Source organism: Somniosus microcephalus, chromosome 9 (assembly GCF_052327205.1).
Source record: "Somniosus microcephalus isolate GS21.2 chromosome 9, FLI_Smic_1.0, whole genome shotgun sequence".
Lineage (NCBI taxonomy): Eukaryota > Metazoa > Chordata > Chondrichthyes > Squaliformes > Somniosidae > Somniosus > Somniosus microcephalus.
Genome location: NC_140995.1, coordinates 214,801,904 through 214,827,032, shown reverse-complemented (window position 1 = coordinate 214,827,032; position 25,129 = coordinate 214,801,904). Strand labels below are relative to the sequence as shown.

General features: G+C 43.4%; 2 protein-coding genes across 4 annotated transcripts in view; both read right to left on the bottom strand.

Annotated features, from left to right (window-relative positions):
- Positions 1-2,438, bottom strand: part of polr1b (RNA polymerase I subunit B) — a 53,327-nt gene extending 50,889 nt beyond the window's left edge. Inside the window, exon 1 of one of the 2 annotated variants that reach the window (XM_085997884.1) lies at positions 2,156-2,438. In XM_085997884.1, the coding sequence (XP_085854010.1) occupies positions 2,156-2,344 (189 nt within the window). In that variant the 5' untranslated portion in view covers positions 2,345-2,438. Of the gene's footprint in view, positions 1-2,074 lie in introns of both variants that reach the window. The other variant, XM_085997885.1, reaches the window with a different exon arrangement.
- An 8,535-nt stretch (positions 2,439-10,973) lies between these two features.
- The window catches only part of ttl (tubulin tyrosine ligase), a 32,393-nt gene continuing 18,237 nt past the window's right edge, over positions 10,974-25,129 (bottom strand). For both annotated transcript variants that reach the window (XM_085997882.1, XM_085997883.1), the window contains exons 5-7: positions 22,615-22,884; positions 16,262-16,405; positions 10,974-12,752 (exon numbers count right to left, since the gene is read on the bottom strand). In XM_085997882.1, the coding sequence (XP_085854008.1) occupies positions 12,632-12,752; positions 16,262-16,405; positions 22,615-22,884 (535 nt within the window). In that variant the 3' untranslated portion in view covers positions 10,974-12,631. The remainder of the gene's footprint in view (positions 12,753-16,261; positions 16,406-22,614; positions 22,885-25,129) is intronic.

Sequence of the window (25,129 nt, the reverse complement as noted above, 5' to 3'; positions counted from 1 at the left end):
AACAAAGGCATGGATGAGGTGTCCATACCCAAAACATCTCGTCTTCCCTCTGCATGGATGCTGGGTGTTTCCAGCATTTTCTGTTTTTGTTTCAAATTTCCAGCATCTGCTGTATTTTGCTTTTAATTCAAGCTCAGCAGGTTGGACATGAAACATGAGCAGCTGGCATTATTTAAATTAAATCAAATAGGCAGAGTGACTACAAGGAAAAGTCTGTGTGTGTATATTTGGCCAATGGGCGACGGCAGAGTGGGCCTGGAGATGATGCCTCCTGTGGTCAAATAGTCTACCAACTCAATGGCGAGACTCAAACGCAAATAATAATTAACAAAAGTAAATAAATAGGAAATGATGGAAAGGCACTGCAGGTCAATCAGATTCTGAAAACAGAAATGATTGGTCAACATTTCAGGCAGAGAACCATTGGATCAGAGCTCAACCTGTAGTGTCAACACTGCAGTAATTCACCAAGTTCACCGCTCGCACCTCCCAACTCTGCAATCTCTACCACCAAAGAAGGCTGGAGCAGCAACTTGCATTTATATAGCACCTTTAATGTAAAAAAAAATTCAAATCACTTCATAGAGGTGTAATTTAACAAACGGATCGCTCAGCTAAAGAAGAAAATATTGAGGGGGGGGCCAAAGGCTTGGTCAAAGAGGAGGATTTTAAAGAGGAGGGAGGCAGAGGGGTTTAGGAGGGAATTCCAGAGCAAGGGAACATCATCACCTCCAAGTCACACACCATCCTGACTCAGACGTACATCACTGTTCCTTCATTATCACTGGGTCAAAATCTTAGATCTCCCAACCTAACGGTGGGAGTACCTTCACCACATGTACTGCAGCGATTCAAGAAGGCAGCTCACCACCACCTTCGCTCAGGACAACCAGGGATGGGCAATAAATGCCAGCCTTGCCAGCGGTTTCACACATCCCGTTGGTAGCACTCTCGCCCCGGAGTCAGAAGGTTGTGGGTTCAAGTCCCACTCCAGAGACTTGAGCACAAAAATCTAGACTCTCACTCCAGTGCAGTACTGAGGGAGCGCTGCACTGCCAGAGGGGCCATCTTTCGGATGAGACGTTAAACCTATGCCCCGTCTGCCCTCTCAGGTGGACGTAAATGATCCCATGGCACTATTTCAAAGAGCAGGGGAGTTCTCCCCGGTGTCCTGGCCGATATGTATCCCTCAACCAACATCACTAAGAAAAATACTGATTATCTGGTCATTATCACATTGCTGTTTGTGCGCAAATTGGCTGCCGCGTTTCCCACATTACCACAGTGACTACATTTCAAAAACAAAAAACTACTTAATTGGCTGTAAAGCGCTTTGGGCCGTCCTGAGGCGCTGGTCTTTCTGTATAACCAGGAGGCAGGATGGCACCCAGCGCCTATTGGAACTGTGATTGTGACCCTAAACCTGGAGTAAGGGGATGCGGGAGAAATGTGAGAAGAATGGCGGGGCGATGCACCGAGCTTTCAAGTCAATTGGAGTGAGGCTCACTCATATTCGTTTTTAAAAGTGTGGTCTGTTTTCACGTATATTATTCCCCCCAAAAAAATTTGTGCGCGCGCACACATATATACAAAAAGAAAATGTTGCAGATGATGGGAGAGACAGGTTGACTTTTGCACTGAGCTGCGTTTCTTGAATAAAACCCAACCTGAAGTAAACTACTGCAGAGCTTGCACGATAGCAAAATACTGCGAATGCTGGAAATCCAAAATAACAATAGAAAATGCTGGAAAAACTCAGCAGGCCAGGCAACATCCGTGGAGAGAAAGTAGAGTCGACATTTTCGGGTCTAACCCTTTTTCAAAACTGGAAAGGAAATGAAATAAATCGAAAGGCAGGGCTGGGAGAGAACAAAAGAAGTGAAGAGACATTAAGAGTATTCAAAACGAGACGAGATGGTGACAGGACTAGTGGAGACAAAAGACGGCTCTAGATTAGGTGTGAAATGCTCTGGCGGAATGAGAGACAGCTGCCATGTGGGAGTGAAAAAAAAGAGGGAGGGGGAGCGCCAAAACAAAGATGTGGATAAAATATAAGCAAAAATGTAATTTTTACTGCAGAGCTTGCTCAGGTCTGGGTTCCAGGTTGTTGTTGCTGCTGGTCCCTGGTGCACGTGTCCCGGGCCCACACTCTCACCTGCACGGCTCGCGCCAGCCCCTCGCTCACCGCCTGGTCGAACGAGTGTACGTGCGCTCTGACCAGCTCCTGCAAGGCCTGGTGCTGCTCGGGCTGCACTCGGCCGGCCCTCAGCCCCGGCTCGGTCAGGTTCTTCAGGCTCGGCCGCAGCCTCTCCTCGCCGCACAGGCTCCGCCATTTGCCGGCCATGTCCAACCCAGGCAGAGGGACCGGAGGGGAACAACCGCACCAGCGACAATAGTTCCGCTTCAGGATCTCTCTCCGTGCCGAACAACTAAAACTCAGCGTGCACGGAGCTTTCGACTCAAGTCATATTCGTTTTAAAAAATGTGGCCTGTTTTCATGCATATTATTGCAAAAGAAGAAGAAAGATTTGTGTACACACGCACATCTACAAAAAGAAAATGTTGCAGATATATACAGATCATCTGGAAAAAAGACACGTTGACTTTTACATGAAAATTCAGACCTGTCAACTCTCACTCATCAACGTGACTCTTTCTGCCATAGGTCACTCTTAAACAGTATATTTCACTCTAACATTTCTCTGTCGTTGGGTTTTCAGGAAATATTAGTAAGATTTATATAAGGAGTTCTACAGTACAGACAAGTTGTATTACTACAGTTCAGCTAGGTGATGCAACAAATCCTCAGGTCTTATATTACATACTAGCTGGGGAGCCCCGCGTTGCGAGGGCAATTTTGGGGTGCTTGGTCTCCCTGCCCCTGTGTGTCCCCCCTCTCCCTGTCATGTCCTCTCCCTGTCCTATCCCTCCCTCCCCTCCTCTCCCTCCCGTCCCCTCTCTCCCCCCCTCCCCCACCCCCACACCTACCCACCCCCTCCCCTCTGTCCCTCTCTCCGGCCCCTGCCCCTGCCTAGCGCCTGAGGTCCGGTTCTGAGGCCGGGACGGACTGGAGCTGAGGTCCCCCGCGTATGGCGCGGCTGATGGACGGCCGCTGCGGGCGGGCAGCGCATGCGCGGTCAGTGCGGGCGGCGCATGCGCGGTCAGTGCGGTCGGCGCGAGGCGGCCCGCAGGGAGCAGGCAAGGGCGGCTTGGCGGCCGTTAGCAAGCGGGAAACTTCGGGCGGTCCGTCCGCGACACCGTGAAACCTGAGAGGGGGAAGTAGAGAAAGACAGACAGGGAAGAGGAGAAGGAGAGAGAGGGAAGAGGAGAGAGGGAAGAGGAGAAGGAGAGAGAGGGAAGAGGAGAAGGAGAGAGAGGGAGGGAAGAAAGAGAGAGAGAGTGAGAAATTTTTTGAGCTTCAGGCCCCGAGTCCCCCCTGCGCGAGGGTGAGGAGGAGGGGGGGGGTTGCTAAACACAATATAAAACTCAAATAAATTGTTAATTAATTCCCTAACACATAATTCAAATATTTACCTTACTTCCCTAACACACTGAAAGTGTGGGGAAAAAATCGTGAAAAATCAAGATGACGGCCACTCACCTCGGTTCAGAAGGATAAGGCCCGCCCACACACGCATCGATTGGTCGACCGGTCAGGTCACCGAAGCGTAGGATTGGTCAATCGTCGAGTCACTCGACACTCAACTGTAGGAAGGAACCCGCCGTCCGATTGGTCGACCTCGACGTCACACGGTCGCTAATGAGATGCTAATGAGCGGAACGCTGAACGTTTTTGGGATACCGCGGGCGGGATTTTTGTCCGGCCGAAATGTAAATACGCCTATGACCGGTCCGGAATCGCAAGCTTTCTTTTGAGGCGACGCGCGCGTCGGTACGCTCTGTAACTTTCAAACGTATAGAGAACAGACAGACAGACATCGGGACAGACAGAAGAGCCGCTTTATATATATAGATACTGCATCTCCATTTGGAAGACTGCTCAATTTTGACCACCATATCACTAAGAAAAGTATATGTGCATTAGAAAAGGTACAGAAAAGCGCAACAAGACTGATCTCCAGCATAAAGAGATAAGCTATGAAGAAAGATTAAAGTTTACAGTCTAGAAGAAGGTAGTTAAAAGGGGAACCCTCATCAAAATACATAAAATGTTACAAAGAAGATAAAAATATTACTTTAAAGTATGCTGAGGAAGTGGGAACAGAGGGCATAAATGGAAATCAGGGTTAATTTAGAGCAGGTATCAGGAAAAAATTCCTTACTCGATGAAAGAGTTTGAAATAATCTACCAAACAAGGTAATAGAGGCAAAACATTGCAGTTATTTAAAATACAATTATGTACCATGATGGGAAAGTTAAAGCGCTAGAAAGATGAGCGTCGATGAGCCAAATGACTGTTTCTGATCCTTGGTTTTTCCTATTTTCTTGTAAAGGTCATAAAGTTTAAAATGTAAACTGATTGTACAATATAAAGAACAACTGCCTAGCACTTAAGTTTAAAGTAATGATTCAACCACATAGTTCTGCTAATGCTCATGACCCACTCAAGTGTCACTTTATAGTTTATGATGTTATCATGGCAACCTGACTGAATTATCATGTCCTATCTTACGTCAGCATCTATTATGTTACTTGTACTGGAAGGACATGTGGTTCTCTAAAAGACAGTCTCCTGTGTAATTGGAAAAGCAGAATATAACCAGCTGGATAGAATTGGCAATAATCTTATCAGCCTTGGAAATAATTTATCTCCAGTGTAATAAAGCAAGCCAAAGTGTATAATAAAATCTGGTAGTTGCAGATGCGAAATGGAGTTTTGTTGTTCAGACCACTTTCTTGCCTAGTACACTCCCCTGTGGTGATTTGTTTTGTCTTGTGTTAGAGCCACATTTAGATCAACTGTATTGAATACAGTGGATCCTCCCTTATCCACACTCCTATTATCCACCATCCCGACTATCCACCAGAATCTTTAATGGATAAATCCTCGCACCAGATGTCACCTTATAGCAGGCCTTCTTGTGTCATTTATATTTCATCTTTTCTTGATAAATTTATATATTGCTGCACGCTATTTGTATAAGCAACATTTGGGGATCTTTAATTATTCGCACTGGAGGTGGGGGGTGGAATATAAGGAAGGATATACTTGCCTTAGAGGCGGTGCAACAAAGGTTCACTAGATTGATTTCTGGGATGAGAAGGTTGTCCTGTGAGGAGAGATTGAGTAGATTGGGCCTATATTCTTTGGAGTTTAGAAGAATGAGAGGTGATCTTATTGAGCATACAAGATTCTGAGGGGGATTTGCAGGATAGATGCTGAGAGGTTGCTTCCCCTGTCTGGAGAGACTAGAACTAGGGGGCATAGTCTCAGGATTAAGGGGTCTGCCATTTAAGACTGAGATGAGGAAGAATTTCTTCACTCAGAGGGTTGTGAAGCTTTGGAATTCTCTACCCCAAAAGGGTTGTGGATGCTGAATCGTAGAGTATATTCAAGGCTGAGATCAATAGATTTTTGGACTCTAGGGGAATCAAGGGATATGGGGATCGGACAGGAAAGTGGAGTTGAGATCGAAGATCAGCCACGATCTTATTGAATGGCGGAGCAGGCTTGAGGGGCCGTATGGCCTACTCCCGTTCCTAATTCCTATGTTCTTGCATTCCCTTCACTGTGGTTGATAGCAGACGTTTCACTGCAATTCCCACAAACTGCTGTAAATGTGTATCTGTTGCATTATGGAGAACATTGTTTAATTTGGAGCTCTACAAGAACAACTTGAATTTGTAAAGTGTGGCGTACCGATCACAGAAAGGACACAATCCGCTTTTCGGTCCGTAGACTATAAATCAGGCGTTATGCCTTTAAGAAGGATCACACCTTTAAGAAACTCGATCTGCAACATAGTTAAGCCCAGAGCGGGGGAGGGGCAGTCTAAACTGTGGACTGATGAAAGACAGTCGGACTTGGTGTAGTCTCTGACGCCATTTTTGTGTTCAACATGTGGTCTCAACAATTAAACCTTTTCTGTTGAACCTCTCCGAGTTCAGTATATTTTGTTAGGAGTACGTAGACTCCTACAACAGCACCTTTAACACAATAAAGTGTCCCAAGGCGCCTCACAGGAGTATTATCAAACAACATTTGTCACCGAGCCACATCAGGAAATATTAGGACAGATGACCAAAAGCTTGGCCAAAGAGGTAGGTTTTGTAGTGTATGTACCTTGAAGAAGGAACTATATTCTGCAGCCCCTGTATACTGCAGTACCAGTAGTGACCACCCCTGCATATAAGCCTGTGTAGTAACTTTGTATAGTAGTTCCAGTTTTGTCTCCATTCAGTAAACACCTGTTATAACCAACTTCTGCAGTCCGTGTCTCAATTACACACGGACATTATAGGTTTTACGGAGTGTCTTAAAGGCAAAGAAAGGGGCGGAGAGGTATAGGGAGGGAATTCCAGAGCTTAGGTAGCTGAAGGCATGGCTGCTGAAATAGGCAGGTTTGCTGCTTTAATTTGTGTTACACATTTGGAAGATCTTCCATATTTGTGTAGACTAAAGACACAGAAACTATCAGGCTACGTTAACAAAGTGACTGAGTCCCCAATGTCTCAGTTTATAGAATCATAGCATGGTTACAGCACAGAAGGCCATTGGGCCCATCGAGCCTATGCTGGCTCTCTGCAAAAGCACTCCAGCTAGTTCCACTCCACTGCCCTTTCTCCGTAGCCCTGCAAATTTCTTTCCTTCAGATATTATCCAATTCCCTTTTGAAAGCCATGAATGAATCTGCCTCCACCACCCTTTCAGGCAGTGCATTCCAGATGCTAACCACTCGCTGCGTAAAAAAGTTTCTCCTCCTATCGCCTTTGGTTCTTTTGACAATCACCTTAAATCTGTGTCCTCTGGTTCTCGACCCTTCCACCAATGGGAACAGTTTCTCTCTATCTACTCTGTCTCGACCCCTCATGATTTTGAACACCTCTATCAAATCTCCTCTCAACCTTCTCTGCTCTAAGGAGAACAACCCCAGCTTCTCCAGTCTATCCACGTAACTGAAGTCCCTCATTCCTGGAACCATTCTTGTAAATCTTTTTTGCACCCGCTCTAAGGCCTTCACATCCTTCCTAAAGTGCGGTGCCCAGAATTAGACACAATACTCCAGTTGAGGCCGAACCAGTGTTTTATACAGGTTCATCATAATTTGCTTGCTTTTATACTCTATGCCTTTATTTATGAAGCCCAGGATCCCGTATGCTTTTTTAACCACTTTCTCAACCTGCCCTGCCACCTTCAATGATTTGTGCACATATACCCCCAGGTCTCTCTGTTCATGCACCCCCTTTAGAATTGTACCCTTTAGTTTATATTGCCTCTGCTCATTCTTTCTACCAAAATGTATCACTTCGCACTTTTCTTCATTAAATTTTATCTGCCATGTGTCCACCCATTCCACCAGCTTGTCTATGTCCTCTTGAAGTCTACCACTATCCTCACTGTTCACTGTACTTCCAAGTTTTGTGTCATCTGCAAATTTTGAAACTGTGCCCTGTACACCCAAGTCTAGGTCATTAATATATATCAAGAAAAGCAGTGGTCCTATTACCAAGCCCTGGGGAACCCCACTGTATACCTTCCTCCAATAAACAATCGTTCACCACTACTCTCTGTTTCCTGTCACTTCGCCAATTTTGTACCCATTCTGCCACTGTCCCTTTTATTCCATGGGCTTCAACTTTTCTGGAAAGCCTATTATGTGATACTTTATCAAACGCCTTTTGGAAGTCCACGTACACCACATCAACCGCATTGCCCTCACTAACCCTCTCTTCAAGTTAGTTAAACATGATTTGCCTTCAACAAATCTGTGCTGGCTTTCCTTAATCAATCCACACTTGTCCAAGTGACTGTTAATTTTGTTCCAGATTATTGTTTCTAAAAGCTTCCCCACTACCAAGGTTAAACTGACTGGCCTGTAGTAGCTGGGTTTATCCTTACACCCTTTTTTGAACAAGTGTGTAACATTTGCAATTCTCCAGTCCTCTGGCACCACCCCCATATCAAAGGAGGATTGGAAGATAATGGCCAGTACTTCTGCAATTTTCAGCTTTACTTCCCTCAGCATCCTAGGATGCATCCCATCCAGTCCTGGTGACTTACCTACTTTAAGTACAGCCAGCCTTTCTAGTACCTCCTCTTTATCAATTTTTTTTTATCTCATCCAGTATTTCAACTACCTCCTCTTTCACTATGACTTTGGCAGTATCTTCTTCCTTGGTAAAGACAGATACAAAGTACTCATTTAGTACCTCAACTATGCCGTCTGCCTCCATGCATAGGTCTCCATTTTGGTCCCTAATCAGCCCCACCCCTCCTCTTACTACCCGTTTACTATTTATATGCCTATAGAAGATTTTGGATTCCCTTTTATGTTAGCTGTCAATCTATTCTCATACTCTCTCTTTGCCCCTCTTATTTCCTTTTTTCAGTTCCCCGCTGAACTTTCTATATTCAGCCTGGTTCTCACTTGTATTCTCAACCTGACATCTGCCATACGCCCCCTTTTTCTGCTTCATCTTACTCTCTATCTATTTCGTCAGCCAGGGAGCTCTAGCTTTAGTTGCCCTACCTTTCCCCCTCACAGGAATGCACCTTGACTGTACCCAAAACATCTCTTTAAAGGCAGCCCATTGTTCAATTACAGTTTTGCCTGCCAATCTTTGATTCCAATTTACCCGGGCCAGATCTGTTCTCAAACCACTGAAATTGGTCTTCCTCCAATTAAGTATTTTTACTCTAGATTGCGCCCTGTCCTTTTCCATAGCTAATCTAAACCTCATCATACTGTGATCACTGTTCCCTAAATGTTCCCCTACTGAAACTTGCTCTACTTGACCCACCTCATTCCCCAGAACCAGATCCAGCAATGCCTCCTTCCTCGTTGGGCCAGAAATGTACTGATCAAGAAAGTTCTCCTGAACACACTTCAGAAATTCTTCCCCCTCCCTGCCCTTTATACTATTACTAGCTCAGTCTATATTAGGATAATTGAAGTCCCCCATTATCACTACTCTATAGTTCTTGCACCTCTCTAATTTCCCTGCAAACTTGCTCTATATCCTTCCCACTGGTTGGCGGCATCTAGAATACACCTAGTAGTGTAATGGCACCTCTATTGTTTCTCAACTCTAACCAAATAGATTCTGTCCTTGACCTCTCCAGAACATCCTCTCTCTCCAGCACTGTAATATTCACCTTATTGGTGGCCATGCCTTCTGTAGTCTCGGCCCGAAGTTCTGGAATTCCCTGCCTAAACCGCTCCGCCTCTCTACCTCTCCTTCCTCCTTTAAGACACTCCTTAAAACCTACCTCTTTGACCAAGCTTTTAGTCACCTGCCCTAATTTCTCCTTATGTGGCTTGGTGTCAAATCTTATAATAATCCTGTGAAGCACCTTGGGACATTTCACTACGTTAAAGGTGCTATGTAAATACAAGTTGTTGTTGTTAATCAATACTGCCACCCTACCTCCTTTCTTTCCTTCGCTCTCTTTCCTGAACACCTTATATCTAGGAATAGTTAGTACCCAATCCTGCCCTTTCTTTGAGCCAGGTCTCCGTTATTGCCACATCATATTCCCCAGTGGCTATTTGCATCTGCAGCTCATCATATTTAACATACTATGTGCATTCACACATATGCATTGTGAACCTTATGCAGCGATTACCTCAGCCATACATACCAGGGAGGTTCCAAGTTTGATCTGTGTTGAGTTAGCGGACTTAGTCAGGCTGGGAGTTAAAGGTGTTAGCTAGCCTCCGCGTCCCTGGATTATGAAAGGCAAAATCAGCCAGGTTTCCTGGTCCTGTTAGCCAGAGTTCTGATGGAAGAATGCATGTGTTGGCAGCAACAAGGACAGGACCAGCCTAGGCAGTGATTGCTCACTCCTTTCTTCCCCCCATGGTTAAATAGCCAGCTGACACTGACCGTCAAGGCTTACACCAGAAAGATGACCACTCGCTGAGGTGCAGGAGAGCAATCGGAACCTGTATAACAGAAACCCAGCAAGGTGTGCACACTTTCAGGTGACAAGGAGGGATGATGCACACACTTCAGAAAGTAGACAGTGCTGAATTAACAGTCACTTGGTTAGCATTCGCTTTCTTGAGCCTCTTAAACTGCTTGTATATGGAACCATTTAAAACAGGTACCTTGCTGCAGTTTAAAGTAATTATTTTCAATGTTTTTCCCTCCCACTTTTGTCCGCAAATTTCTACTCTCCCCTTTCCTGGTCTGAAGGGAGTCTTATTCCATAAGCTCCCTCCAGTACCTCACACATGAGCCTCGACAGTGAGATTAGGCAACACAACAGAGAGCTAGGATTGGACTGGAACCTTCCTGGTTTTTGATGTCTCAACTACTCCAAGAGACAAGCACACTTAGCCATTGGGAGAACCTGCATCTAGCCTCTCCCTAACTTGCTATAGTACAAGTCCTCTGATTTTGTTCGGTAATATCTGAAAGCCAAGTTGTGATTTTTTTAAATTTATTTATTTATTTTTTAAAAAGATAAATTTTAATGAAACATTAGATTGTTTACACACAGCCCTTCAGACTGTTTGCAGGTTGAATACCTTCAATGGGGAACTAGGTTTTGCACTGGGTTAGATACTGGCTATTTATCTCTGGGACCTGGATTCAAATGATGGGATGAAAGTCTCCTCTGGTTGTGTTTAGCTCACAGTTTCTTATTTGTTTGATGAAGTTTCTGTGAAGAGGTTTTTTGTTTCAATGTTGCGATTTTGATTTCTCCCCTTATAACCCACAATGAGATCAAGAGCACCCCTATTGTAGTACACAAGACCACGGTGACATGGCTCTCAAAAATGTTATTTTCCAAGTATAATCAAGAATCAACACAGGAGAGATTCACAAATGCAAACGGGAGATGGTTGGTTATTCTGTTTATTCCTCATGATAGTGTTTTGAAGTTAGATACCGAGAAACATGCACTAAATAGCAACATGTCATCACAATAATCTGCCTGTGGTGAGTGCAACACAGGATAACTCTCTACAGTGAACTCCGTAGAGAAACTGTAGGGAATATTCTGGGGGTGGGGGGTGGGGAACTTGATTAGAACTGCACTCCCCAAATACACTGGAGTGACACCCAGGTTGTTCAATGCTTCTATCCTGATAGTTAACACTTTAGACAGGAACTGGCCTCCATTTCAGTAGTGCACAGAATTTTACCCATAGAAAGGAAGTAGAACCATAAATACTAGAGGAACAAAATATTTGACCTGTAAACAAAATCATGCAGATGGCAGGACACACAATAAAATGATAGCAACAGCCTGGACGGTCGGCTTGGCAGGAAAAGAAAACTGAAAACCACACATAGAAAAATAATTTTGATATTTCCTAACTTACTAAACAAAAGATTAATTACTTTCAGAAAGGAGGTCAGTTCCTGTTATGAACATACACAATCTGCGAATCAGGACAAAATGCATTTAGTGCATGCAACCATTTTCCAATTTGTGTCATAATCCTCATCAGCTGTATGCAGGCTTTTATAGGCTGCAAACAGAATGAACTAAAGCTTGTAATAGTGCATTTCATTCTGCAGAGAACCGAACACAAATGGCAACAACAGTAATTTGGAAACAAAGGAAAAAAAAAGCAGAAAAGGGAAAAGATGATTCTTCTCCCCCACCACCCACCCCACCCGTCATAAAATTGGCATCTTTAAAATTCCATTCGTCCCCCCGCAACTCCTCTCAGAGGATCGAGTGTTTGCAATATAATAAAAGCAGAAATCTTTGCTTTCTTCATGTCCACAATAGCAGCTGCATTTCAAAGAAGAGTTCCACAGTGTAGGTAATTTGAATGAAAGCAGTGCACGATAACCTTCCTTCACGGTTTCTGAAGCGCTTGACGTTCACAATAGGTGAAACACACCAGTGTACACATTATGAGACGTGGATTAAGGAGTTGGTTTAGGCCGTTCAGGGTCACAGTGATATCCATTTCTATGCACCACTGTATGAATGATATTGGCAGAAAACAGCACACTATCAAAGATGCCTACACTTTTTATTTGCTCCAAGTGCAGTACCATAATTTCAGTATTTAAGCTGAAGTACTGTTGAGTACTTCAATAAAACTGATCCAAAGCAGTAATTCTAATTTCATAATCCACAAAGAGATTATGTCGAGATAACTACCACACGATACCTGCTAACCATTTGTAATAAATAGAGCACATTCTTCCAGCATTTCTGCAGAGTGTGAAGCAACATGTACCAGTTTACAGCAACTCCCACCGTCAGGCTTTGATTGTAATTTTCCAACAAAAATCTCTTAAAGCTGTGCATCTAGTAAGCTGCTGATTTATACAAGTGATCCACCTTATCTAATAATTCCACAGTTTTCATAATTACTATTCATCGTGTCTGCAGTGGCCTTTAAATAGACCTTTGAGAGCTATGTATAGAGTTTATCTACACAATTTACAGCACTCCGTTGATACTGAAGCATACACCTCATCGGATTGTGAAATGAAATGGAGTTGGGAAGAACAGGAGTAGAAGGCGGCACTCTGTTAACTTCCCAATTTGATGAAGACGGACTGTTGGCTTGGTTTCTGTGGTGAGTCACTCAATGGAAAGACACAGGAAATGGCTACATCCACTATTCCTTGACAAAGTTCAGCATAGAGTTTCCTGAAAACAGCAAAGACAAAAAAAAATGAAAGATGCTGTCAAGACAGCGACACAGTCCCAGTCACACCGCCATACCTTTGCCTCGTAAGTTTAACTCTTGCTTGACTTGCAAGAATAATACGCAATGGAAAGGGAGTGAGAGTGTTTTGTAAGGATGTGGGCGGGGGATAGAGAAATATGTCATTACCTTTCAAATGTTAGCAACGGAATTGCATTTCTGCTCCTATCCCACTTTTCTTTAGGTTTGAGAAAAAGTGTTCTAATGTGAAAGCTTTCACGGCCAAGTTCCAGTTACTGAAATGGTGATTTATCCAAATGATACTTCTTGTACTTGAAGCAGTTTAGATCACACAAGTAGTTGCAATTCTTTATCATTGCTTTTTTAGAATTGCAAAGATTATGTAAGCATCAAGAAACACTGAGGAATGAGCTAATCATGAGTACGGGTGCAGCCATACTGCTACATCAATGTCTATGTGAGACTGTTCCAGATATTGTGATATAAAAGTGGCAGTACAACTCAGGTTGGTGATTGGATTCCCTAAAGCATGAAAGCGATAACTGTAGAGCGGCGATAACTGTAAAACGGCCTATAGTAGGCGGTCTCACAACACTTGGGCTTCACAATGTGTGCAGTAGATCTCTAGGCCTAAGTCTGAGTTTGCATTTGAAACCTCCTAAGAACTTTATTGAAAAAAAGTTTTTAAGTCTTTTGACTATCATAAAGAAAGAAAGACTTACATTTATATAGCGCCTTTCATGACCACCGGACGTCTCAAAGTGCTTTACAGCCAAAGAAGTACTTTTGAAGTGGAGTCACTGTTGTAATGTAGGAAATGAGGCAGCCAATTTGTGTACAGCAAGGTCCCACAAACAGAAGTATGATAATGATCAGATAATCTGTTTTTGTTATGTTGGTTGAGGGATAAATATTGGCCAGGACACCAGGGATAACTCCCCTGCTCTTCTTCGAAATAGTGCCACGGGATCTTTTACATCAACCTGAGAGGGCAGACGGGGCTTCAGTTTAACGTCTCATCCGAAAGATGGCACCTCCGACAGTGCAGCGCTCCCTCAGCACTGGAGTGTCAGCCTAGCTTTATGTGCTCAAGTCCCTGGAGTGAGACTTGAACCCACAACCTTCTGACTCAGAGGCGAGAGTGCTACCCACTGTGCCACAGCAAACCAAGACTCCCAAGGCACAGGGTGAGAAGGTGGGTAGGTGTAGCTTATCTCCAAAATCCACAATTATCCACCCGGGAAACAGAGTTTTGTGCATGCATCCTGCGTCACTACCTTCATTAGATTCTTTCTTGCTGGCCACAGTACACAGGGGGTTAAAGTTAGGTACTGTGAGCTGACTTTTCAAGCTACATGACCACAGTGACTGCACTTCAAAAGTACTTCATTGGCTGTAAAGTGCTTTGGGACGTCCAGACATCGTGAAAGGTGCTTTGGAAGTGCAAGCTTTTTCTTTCTACGCAGAATAAACTGAACAGTCTGGCTGGTATTCAAACCTCAGGATGAGGCAGAGGTGAGCAGTTCAGCATATCTACAAAGGATTCTAAATGCTACACATCGGAGGGTGACTTTCGCCCATCAGCAGTCTGTCGGAGGTCAGGCGTAACTTGATTGCTGTCATCATGCTTGGATTGGGACCCATCTAACTGGTCATTCAGAACATATGGCCCAATAAGTCGACTCAATTCAGACTATGTAATTGACAACCTGTCAACAGCTGTCCCTCTCCTAGTTGAGCAAATTACAGTTTTTTTTTTAAAGTTTGTTTCAGTACATCGACAAAAGATTCTAAATGGAACATCTCCGAGGCGGACTTTCACCTCAGTTAGCAGTCAGTCTGAGGCCGCTAAGTGCACAAAGTTAATAGTGGGGTTTCACTATGCAAGAAGTGAGCCATTAGGTTTCAAGAATCAATTTTATGTTGAAGGTTAGAGCGGAAGAAGCATTTTTACCTTTTTTGACATTTAGTTTGTAATTATTGTAAATATACTGGCTGTCAGAATCATATAATATATTTCAGTAACGATGGTTTTCTGTTTGATTCCCTGGCCTCACTACATTTATCTAGAAATTGGGCAGGTAAAGGCTCACTCCCATTCGCAGGTCCACTTATGGAAAATGGTCAGTAACACTGAACCCAAGAGAACATTTTAGTGTCAAAGACCCAAAAGTGGAAAACCTCGATACTAAAAATTGGTGTTTAAATCATAAAATCATTGCACATTAAAAAAAAAGCAGATTGGGTTGACACTGAAGTGTTACTACTTTTGAGTCTTGATTTATTTTGCTGCAGTTTACTGGTAAACAAGACTGGTGGACTCTGCTATGGCCACATGGTTAGATCCATTGGCTTGTGCTCATCTAATAAAAAGGGGGAACCAATTGTGAGATGAAGTAAGGTGGGGGAGGCTTGTGTGGAGCATAAACACTGGCGTAGACCCGTTGGACCAAATGGCCTATTTCTGTGCTGTAATTACCATGTAATGTCATTTCCGCTGTGCACTACACGGAACAGCCCTGTTTATGAATTTCAATGCATATGCACAAGTTGCTCAGAGGAAGTGTTCCCCATAGTTACTGAGCAACAAGTACCACCACTGTGGAAAAAGTCCACGGAAACAAAATGTAGCCTCTTTAATTGGATAACTTATGGCATATTCTTAAGAATTTTTAAGAAACAAAGACTTACATTTATATAGAGCCTTTCACGACCACCGGACGTCTCAAAGCGCTTTACAGCCAATGAAGTACTTTTTTGGAGTGTAGTCACTGTTGTAATGTGGGAAACGCGGCAGCCAATTTGCGCACAGCAAGGTCCCACAAACAGCAATGTGATAATGACCAGATAATCGTTTTTGTTATGTTGTTTGAGGGATAAATATTGGCCAGGACACCGGGGATAACTCCCCTGCTCTTCTTCGAAATAGTGCCTTGGGATCTTTTACGTCCACCTGAGAGAGCAGACGGGGCCTCGGTTTAACGTCTCATCCGAAAGATGGCACTTCCGACAGTACAGCACTCCCTCAGCACTGCGCTGGAGTGTCAGCCTAGATTTAGCCTGGAGTGGGACTTGAACCCACAACCTTCGGACTCAGAGGTGAGTGTGCTACCCACTGAGCCACAGCTGACACTGTAAAAGGTTTACACAGAATGTACAGCACAGAAACAGGCCATTTGGTCCATGGGTTATGCTCCATACAAGCCCCACCCCTCTTCATCTCACCCCCATCAGTATAACCTTCTATTTATCAGATTTAAAACACATCATCTATCTTGTGAAATGTTCTATAGTGTGAATCCACATTTACTTAGGACCTTTCAGAATAACCTAGCAAATAGAGCACTAAATTATTCAAAGCATGATATTGAAACACGGTTATAAACACAATAAGCTAAGCCATGCCATAGTATTTGATGAACTACCACATAAAACACCAGGAAGCAGCAGTGACTTAAGGGAAACCTTACTTAGCAAATCTATAACTTACTGTGCACAGGCTGGAGCTCCATTCACTTCAATTAGCCAGACTTTGAGATCTTCATCAACCATAAAGTCAAACCCAAACAGTTGAAAGCTATGGTATGGGAGCAGCTTAGTGCCAATTGCAGGCTCTATACACATGAGGCAGCTTCTAAAGAGAAAATAAAGACAGGAATTGTAGCATTCACAAGTTAACACAATTCACTTTCAAGGGAAAATGGGAACCAGAAAACAGACATTGCCGGTAATTTCCGATAGGAGGCTTCCTGCGTGCGGATGCCTCATATCGGAACAAAAATCTACGAACTTACCTGATTGCTCCCGAGGTCTGGACACTTCCGTTCCTGGGCCTCTCCACAGTCGAAATGCGCAGGGCCCAGGTATCCCAGGGGTGCAGGCAGTTCGCAAGCGTCCCTGGGATCATGTGGGCCAGGTCAGCCAATAGGAGAAGGGAATCTCCCTTCATACTTTTGACAGATAGACCTGTCAAATATATGAATGGAGATCACCCCAAAAAGACACCAAAACATTAAATACATTTTTAAAAAACCATCACGTTATTAAAATGAGTTAAAATGACATTAAATTAAATATTTTAAACAGAAGTTTAATTTTTTGAAAAAAATAATTTTTACGGGGCTAAAAATAAACTTACCTTTTTTAAAAGTATTTTTAAATTATAAAATGAGTGAAATTTTTTTTTTTTCAACTCTTATGCTGGTAAAAACAGGCCTTATGCCTGCTTTCACCAGGCGTAAGATTTCTAAGGGTTTTCTGCGGATGGAGGTTCTGCAGAAAGCGGAACTCTCCCCTCAGAGGCCCTTCTCTCGGGCAGGCGTCCGATCTGTTAAGCGCATTCTTGACAGATTGGAAATGCCGGTTTTCAGCGCATGCGATTCGCATGCCTGAAACCGGCATTTCCGATGTCCCTACGGGTGGGTACACACCTCGTACACACCCGCAGGCATCGGAAAGTACGAGCCAACAAGTTTTTAAAGCAGACACACACACCCCTTCATGACCTAGAAGTAAACGTGTGACTTTTAGAAAAGATGGTCACACATTTTACATACTTAAGTTGCCCAATTAATAATTTCACCAGCGGAATGGCGTTTGGCAAGTTCTCAACCAGATCTAAGGTTGCCAACCCTTCTCCAGAAAGTGAAGATTACTCTCCAGGACATGCTGCAAGCAACTCGGGAGAAAAATCATAGGGGCATTAAAATAAAAGTGTTTTTTTTCATTTTCTTTGAATGCTTTAATTTATTAGTTGGTGGGGGGGGGGGGGGGGTGGTGTGGAAAGGCTGTTTCACCAACAGTCAAGATTAATCCAATTGGGTAACAAAGTGTCTGTTCCCTTTCCGATTGGTGTAGGAAGGCGATGCACCCAGAGGATGGACGAATGGCGGGTGTGTGGGGGAGGGGTGGCTCAAGGTTGGCGGTCATGAGATGAAACCTCCTTGGAATACACCCGACCAGAATTAACAACCCTACCCAGACCACCGGTGGAGGAAGTTGCCAATCGCATTGGGGACAAGTTGTTCATAATTTGACTTCAGCCGCAGGAATTGCATCTCTTGTAAATTATTTCATGGAAACCCTCCCTCAGCTCCATCAAAGGCAAAATGAAGTAAAAGACCTTGGGGGGGGGGGGGGGGGGTACCTAGAGTGGTTAGTAAATATAACAAAGATCAAAGCCAAAACTCATTGTACACTGCTTGAGTTCTCCAACTATGCTCGAGTCTATATGATACAAAGATCATGTTATCTCATTGTGTATAGTCAATACTGATTGAAAACTGGGGCTTGGCCAGATCTGTTCTGGATGGTTTTCAAGCACAGCGTCTGAAGAAGAAAGCTAGCTGAAGACAATACTAACCCAACATCATTTAGCTGGTTATTCCAAAGAAGGGCATCTGCTGAACATTTCTAAGTGCACCCTGTTTTAAATGCCTACTCTCATCCCTTGCCAGGATTACTCCCACTCATACAGCTATGAGTGGATCTTTTAAATGCCATCATAGAGAGGGGTTAAGGGCGATCTAACAGGTTTTCAAAATTATGAAAGTAAAGAGTTAAAGATTGTTTCCACAGGTTGGTGAATCAGTAACAAGGGGGTATAGACTGAGAAACATCACTAGTAGAACAATTCAGAAGAATGTTTTCCCCACAGAGGGTTATTAGGACGTGGAATGTTTTACAAGTGGTTATTGAAGCAGGAATGAAAGAATATAAAAGGATCAGAGAAAGGGCGGGAAAATAGGATTAGAAGCGAGGACACAGATTTAAGGTGATTGGCAGAAGGACCAAAGGCGACATGAGGAAAAACCTTTTTACGCAGCTAGTGGTTAGGATCTGGAATGCACTGCCTGAAAGGGTGGTGGAGGCAGATTCAATCATGGCTTTCAAAAGGGAGGTGGATAAGCACCTAAAGGAAAAAAAATTGCAGCGCTACGGGGAAAGGGCGGGGGAGTGGGACTAGTTGAAGTGCTCTTGCAGAGAGCCGGCACGGGCTCGACGGGCCGAATGGCCTCGTCTGTGCTGTAACCAATCTATGATTCTAGAATAGAGAATCTCAATTGAAGAGCTACCACAATGGGATGAAAGTTTGTGCTGTAATGAGTGTACCATCATGAAGCTCATAGCCCAAGGGAAGCACAGTCACTGTATACTAGGGTATAAATTTTGGCCCAAGGAATAGGAATGTACATTCTCAAACTCTTCTCGGGTTCAATCGTTATGCATTCCCTCAGCCACAAACTTTGGCAAATAGGACAGGTAACTGGTCTCCACCCTTATATTGTGGTTGAGGAGGAAATAGCCCTCTCCCAAAGAGCAACCACGCAAACCAGTGTTATGTTGACCGCATGATCCCAAGTTAAATTGACCCCATAATTACAGGAGAGAAACGGACAAAAAGAATGATTTATTTTTTCCATTCCACCTGCCTCCTCAAATGTTTCCTATCCTGAAGGCATTGAATCATGCTGGGGTAGTTCCACAAGCTAGAGCCTCTTTCCAGTGCCTATTCCAAGAGACGATTCTTCATGTCTGACCCTAGACAGTGAACGTAACTACCTGGTCGACTGTTAGGAGAATTACATCTGAGCCTGAATCTGCCTTCACTCAACACATCAGTGAATAATGATGAGGAGTTATTTTTCCCCTTCCAAATCCATATTATATCAAGTCATACCGCATGGGATTGATGGTATAAGAATTCCTTATTTTCAATTTACAATAAATTTGCCACAGTTTTAAGAGCAATGGGTGCTTACATATAAAAGGTATTGGAAACTTTTCTATAACTTAAAACAAAAAATACAAAGAACTTTTACAATTACATTAGGAAAAAAAGAGGGTAGTCAGGAGCAATATTGGCCCCTTAAAAACTGAAAGCGATGATAATGTCAATGATAATAAAGAAATGGCAGAGATGTTGAATAATTACTTTGTGTCAGTATTTACCGTAGAAGAGGACAGCATGCCGAAAATCCCAAGGAAGCTAATATTGAATCGGGGACAGGGGCTCAATAAAATTAACGCAAGTAAAATAACAGTAATGAAGAAAATAATGGCACTAGTGACAAATCCTCAGGACCAGATGGTTTCCATCCCAGGGTTTTAAAGGAAATAGGTGAGCACATTGTAGATGCTCTAACTATAATCTTCCAAAGTTCTCTCGATTCAGGAATCGTTCATTTAGATTGAAAAATTGTGCATGTCACTCCACTTTTTAAGAATGGCGAGAGAGGGAAACCAGGGAATTGTAGACCAGTTAGCCTAACATCTGTTGTCAGGAAATTGCGAGAGTCTATATTAAGGATAGGGTGACTGAACACCTCGAAAATTTTCTGTTGATCAGAGAGAGCCAGCGTGGATTTGTGAAAGGTAGGTCATGCCCGACAAACCAGATAGAATTTTTTGAAGAAGTGACTAAAGTAGTGGACAGGGGAATGTCTATGGATGTTATTTATATGGACTTCCAGAAGGCATTTGATAAAGACCCACATAAGAGACTGTTAACTAAGGTAGAAGCCTATGGAATTGAGGACAAATTATTGACCTGGTTAGGAAATTGGCTGAGCGGCAGGAGACAGAGAGTAGGGATAATGGGTAGGTACTCAAATTGGCAGGATGTGACTAGTGGTGTCCCGCAGGGATTTGTGTTGGGGCCTCAACTATTCACAATATTTATTAACGACTTAAATGATGGCATAGAAAGTCATATATCCAAATTTGCTGATAACACAAAGATAGGCGGCACTGTAGATGAAAGCATAAAATTACAAAGGGATATTGATAGATTAACTGAATGGGCCAAACTGTGGAAAATGGATTTCAATGTAAGCAAGTGTGAGGTCATCCACTTTGGACCTAAAAAGGATAGAACAGGGTATTTTCTAAATGGTGAAAAGCTAAAAACAGTGGATGTCCAAACAGACTTGGGGGTTCAGGTACATAAATTATTAAAATGTCATGACTAGGTACAGAAAATAATCAAAGACTAATGGAATGCTGGCCTTTATATCTAGAGGACTGGAGTACAAGGGGGGTAGAAGTTATGCTGCAGCTGTACAAAACCCTGGTTAGACCACACCTGGGGTACTGTGAGCAGTTCTGGGCACCACACCTTAGGAAGGATATATTGGCCTTGGAGGGAGTGCAGTGTAGGATAACCAGAATGATGCCCGGATTTCAAGGGTGAAGTTACGAGGAAAGATTACACAAATTAGAGTTGTATTCCCCAGAATTTAGAAGGTTAAGGGGTGATCTGATCGAAGTTTTCAAGATATTAAGGGGAACAGATAGGGTTGATAGAGAAAAACTATTTCCGCTGGTTGGGGATTCTAGGACTAGGGGGCATAGTCTAGAAATTAGAGCCAGACCTTACAGGAGTGAAATTAGGAAACACTTCTACACACAAAGGGTGGTAGAATTTGGAACACTCTTCCACAAATGGCAATTGGTGCTGGGTCAATTGTTAATTTTAATCTGAGATTATCTGTCAGCTTTTTGTTAACCAAAGGTATTAAGGGATATGGGCCAAAGGCGGGTATATGGAGTTAGGTCGCAGATCAGCCATGATCTCATTGAATGGCGGAACAGGCTCGAGGGGCTGAATGGCCTACTCCTGTTCCTATGTTCCTAAAAAAATGTGCCTGCTATTTCCAATAAACATGAGTTAACCTGATGTTTTCAATGGGTTACTAACTATTACATCAAATGACTGATAAGTTCCTGGGAAGTATTGTCTATGATGAAAGCCCCACCATGACTTTGATTGAAAATGAGGACCCTGAATTAGTTATTAGGAGACAACTCACCAGGAACAAACCTGAGATCTTACTGGTCTGTATGGCTCCATACTGAGCAGTACATTTACCCACTGCATTCAATAATGGGGGCAACTCTCCTTGGGGTCTTCTAAAAGGAATTAAATCCCCTTTGCAAACTTTTACTCTCCTTCTCCAGTGCATCATTGTCTGGTGTGATGGCAGTCTGCTCACAGACACCTGCCACTCCGCAACCAGTTGCTAAAAAGATGCAAAAAAAAAAGCAACCCATAGTAATCCATCTGTCCAGTTTCCTCACTCTCTCTCTCTCTCTCTCTCTATGCTCCCCCCAACACCCCCCACCCCACCAAATGACCCAACTGAGTGCAGGAACTCATGGCAAGAAAAATAAGAGGCACACAAATCTGTTAACACCCAATGACACTCACAATATAGTCCAGCAGCAACGGGCAGCCCACTACCCCCTAACACTCAGCAGATATGTGCCTCTGGGCCTCTATTCATGGCCCACTCAGCAGTGGGATATTGCTCGGACTTGGATTCAGTGCATTTCCCACTTCTTTTGTTGCTCTCCAGCAAAGGGCGACAGTCAGAATGCCACTAGGAAGCAGCGCTATCCCAGCACCCACAATACAAGTGAAAGGGCCACTTGACAAATTGCCCACAATGACTCGCGGACATCAGGAACTCATCACGTGTAGGACCACGGGTGCAGACCTCTGGCATCTCCCATGTCCAGATAAGCTGCAACAATCCTGAGTGGCTCTCAAAGATGATGCTGCTCATGATTGTGATCCTCGACAAAAAATTAGTAACACTGCTAAATCTACAACAGGCCAAGATTTGTGCTTTAAGTCAATGGTCAATATTAACCATATATCAAGAGGCCATTTTCTGACCTAGTGCTCACAGCTGGGAGCACGCATCAGAAACTTGGGGGCACACTGCATGTGGTTTTCTGACCATTAATTTAAATTAACAGATTGCCAATGAAAAGAAAAATGATAAGTGAGCCCACATAAGATCTGATTCATGCCGGAGTTGAGAAAAGTCCAAACTGCACCTTATGATTTGCTTGATTTGTGGTAAAATACTGTTTTCCAAGTTAACATTGTGAGTGTTTATTAAATACTGATTGAATTCCTCAAAGAACATTTCATTGCCTTCTTCATATTTCCCGTAATTCTTGGAGTATTCTTTCTGAATACAATGATTTGTCAGGTGACTAGTTTTGTCTTGAAAATCAGTGCTATTGTATGGATCGGAGGAAGTCCGCAATACACCTTCCTTGTAGAGGTAAATGTTATACTGATGGTCAAGGAGTACCCAGCTTCTAGAAACACAAGGGAAGAAAACACACTGTAAGGACTTGGTATATCAGAACAGAGGCAAACAATACAAAACAAGCTATCTGCCACTCTTACCGTTCCCAGTTTAAGGCACAATGATTTCAATTTTACTGCTCTTCAATTTCTCCAGAAATAAGGACTTTATATTGCACTTTTCATGACCTCAGGACATCCAAAAACACTTTGCAGCCAATGAAATACTTTTGAAGTGTTGTAATGTGGCAGATAATTTTACGCACGGCAAGGTCCCACAAACAGTAATAAGATAATGACCAGATAATCTGTTTTAGTGATGTTGGTTGAGGGATAAATATTGGCCAGGACACTGAGGAGAACTCCCCTGCTCTTCTTCAAATTGTGCCATGGGATCTCTCTGCGTCCATCTAAGAGGGCAGGCGGGGCCGAGGGAGTGCTGCACTGTCAGAGGTCCCTCAGTACTGCACTGAAATGTCAGTCTAGATCTTGTGCTCAAGTTTCTGGAGTGGGACTTGAACCCACAACCTTCTAACCATTGCAACCATTGAGCCATGACTGACAGAAGGCAGTAACTTTCACTAAAGTACAGTTCCACGGGTACCATTCTTCATGTGCAAGCTTAACCAGTGCACGACAGCAAGCTGTTTAACTGCAGGCAGTATGCTAGTCGGGCCCAAGCCCAATCCCAAGCTCAATTGATGCACACTTTTCCAGCAAGAGTCACTGCACAGAAATCTAGAGCAGGAACCCTGACCATTATTTCCCCTTCCTACTCTGGGGCACTGAAGTCAAGTCTACTGGTCCCACCACTGCCTTGGATAAGGTTAGTTCACTCTGCCCAGACCAGAAGTCAAACTTTAGCGCTTCCATCACTGCCGCCCAAGATGAGTTAACTAAGACCAGAGCAGTGAACAAACCTGGGACCTTCTAGGTCTGTATAGCTCAGTTAAAAATAAGTGTTGGAACTCTGAAACGAAAACAGAAAATGGTGGGAATTCACATCAGGTGAGTCAGTATCTATAAAGGGTTAACATCTAGGTTTAGCCCTTTGTCAGTTTTTGCTCAAGAAATTATTATCAGCGTATACCAATGTTCCTCGAAGGTGCAAGGCCGCGCATCAATCACGACGTCCCCCGCAGGCCGCTCACCAGCTGCTGCCACTGGAAGAGATACCGCGCAGCAAATTTAAAGGGCCCGTGCAGGGAAAAAATGTGAAGGAACATTGGCATATGCTCCTGTAAACGTGCAACCGCATCAATATGTAAACCAGTGCACTTTAAAATAACCAATCCAGCAGCCATGATTAAAGATGTAGTTTGACATGCAGTCTCCTTCAGAATCTCCTTAGCCACCTGAACGGTTTTAAATATTTGAGTTTTATAGATAATCTGTTCTCCTCCTCCTCCTTTAAGACCTTCCTTAACACCTACCTCTTTGACCAAGCTTTTGGTCACTCCTCCTAATCTCTCCTTCTTTGGCTTTACGTCCATTTTGTCTGATTACGCCTCTGTGAGTCGCCTTGGGACTTTTTCCTATGTTAAAGGTATTATACAAAAGCAAGTTGCTGTTGTTGCCTGAAGGACCTAAATGGCTAATGCCGAGTTTGAAGGCTCAGAATCTACTTAAATAATCACGCTCACAGTGTTTTTCTCACATGGCAGCTGTCTTTCATTCTGCCAGTGCCATTTATACTTCATCTAGAGTCATCTTTTGTTTCTTAACTTGTCCCATTACCATCTCCTTTTGTCTTGTACCATCATCCCTTTTGTCTCTTAATCTCTCCTGCCTTCCACCCTATCACAGACCGTCCCTTTTGTTCTTTCCTCCCCTCCCCCCCTTTCCCTGCCCCTACACTTGCTTAAAAACCTGTTCCATCTCCAGCTTTTTTCAGTTCTGATGAAGGGTCGTCGGCCTGAAACGTTAACTCTGTTTCTCTCTCCACAGATGCTGCCCGACCTGCTGAGTATTTCCAGCATTTTCTGTTTTTATTTCACATAGCTTCGCTGTGCAGTCTTTGGATGGCTACAGGTACAGACATCATCAGCCGTACCCTTCCTTCACCAACTGCTTTCTATTCAGCATTAGAAGCATATGCTCTGACTTTGTTCATCAGTCTATTATGTGGTACCTTATAAATTAAAAAAACTAATACCTTTTGAAAAGCTAGATAAATTACATCTATTCCATTACCCTCGTCTATGCTCTCTGTTCCCTCTTCAAAAAAATCAATGAGTTTGGTCAAGCAAGACTTTC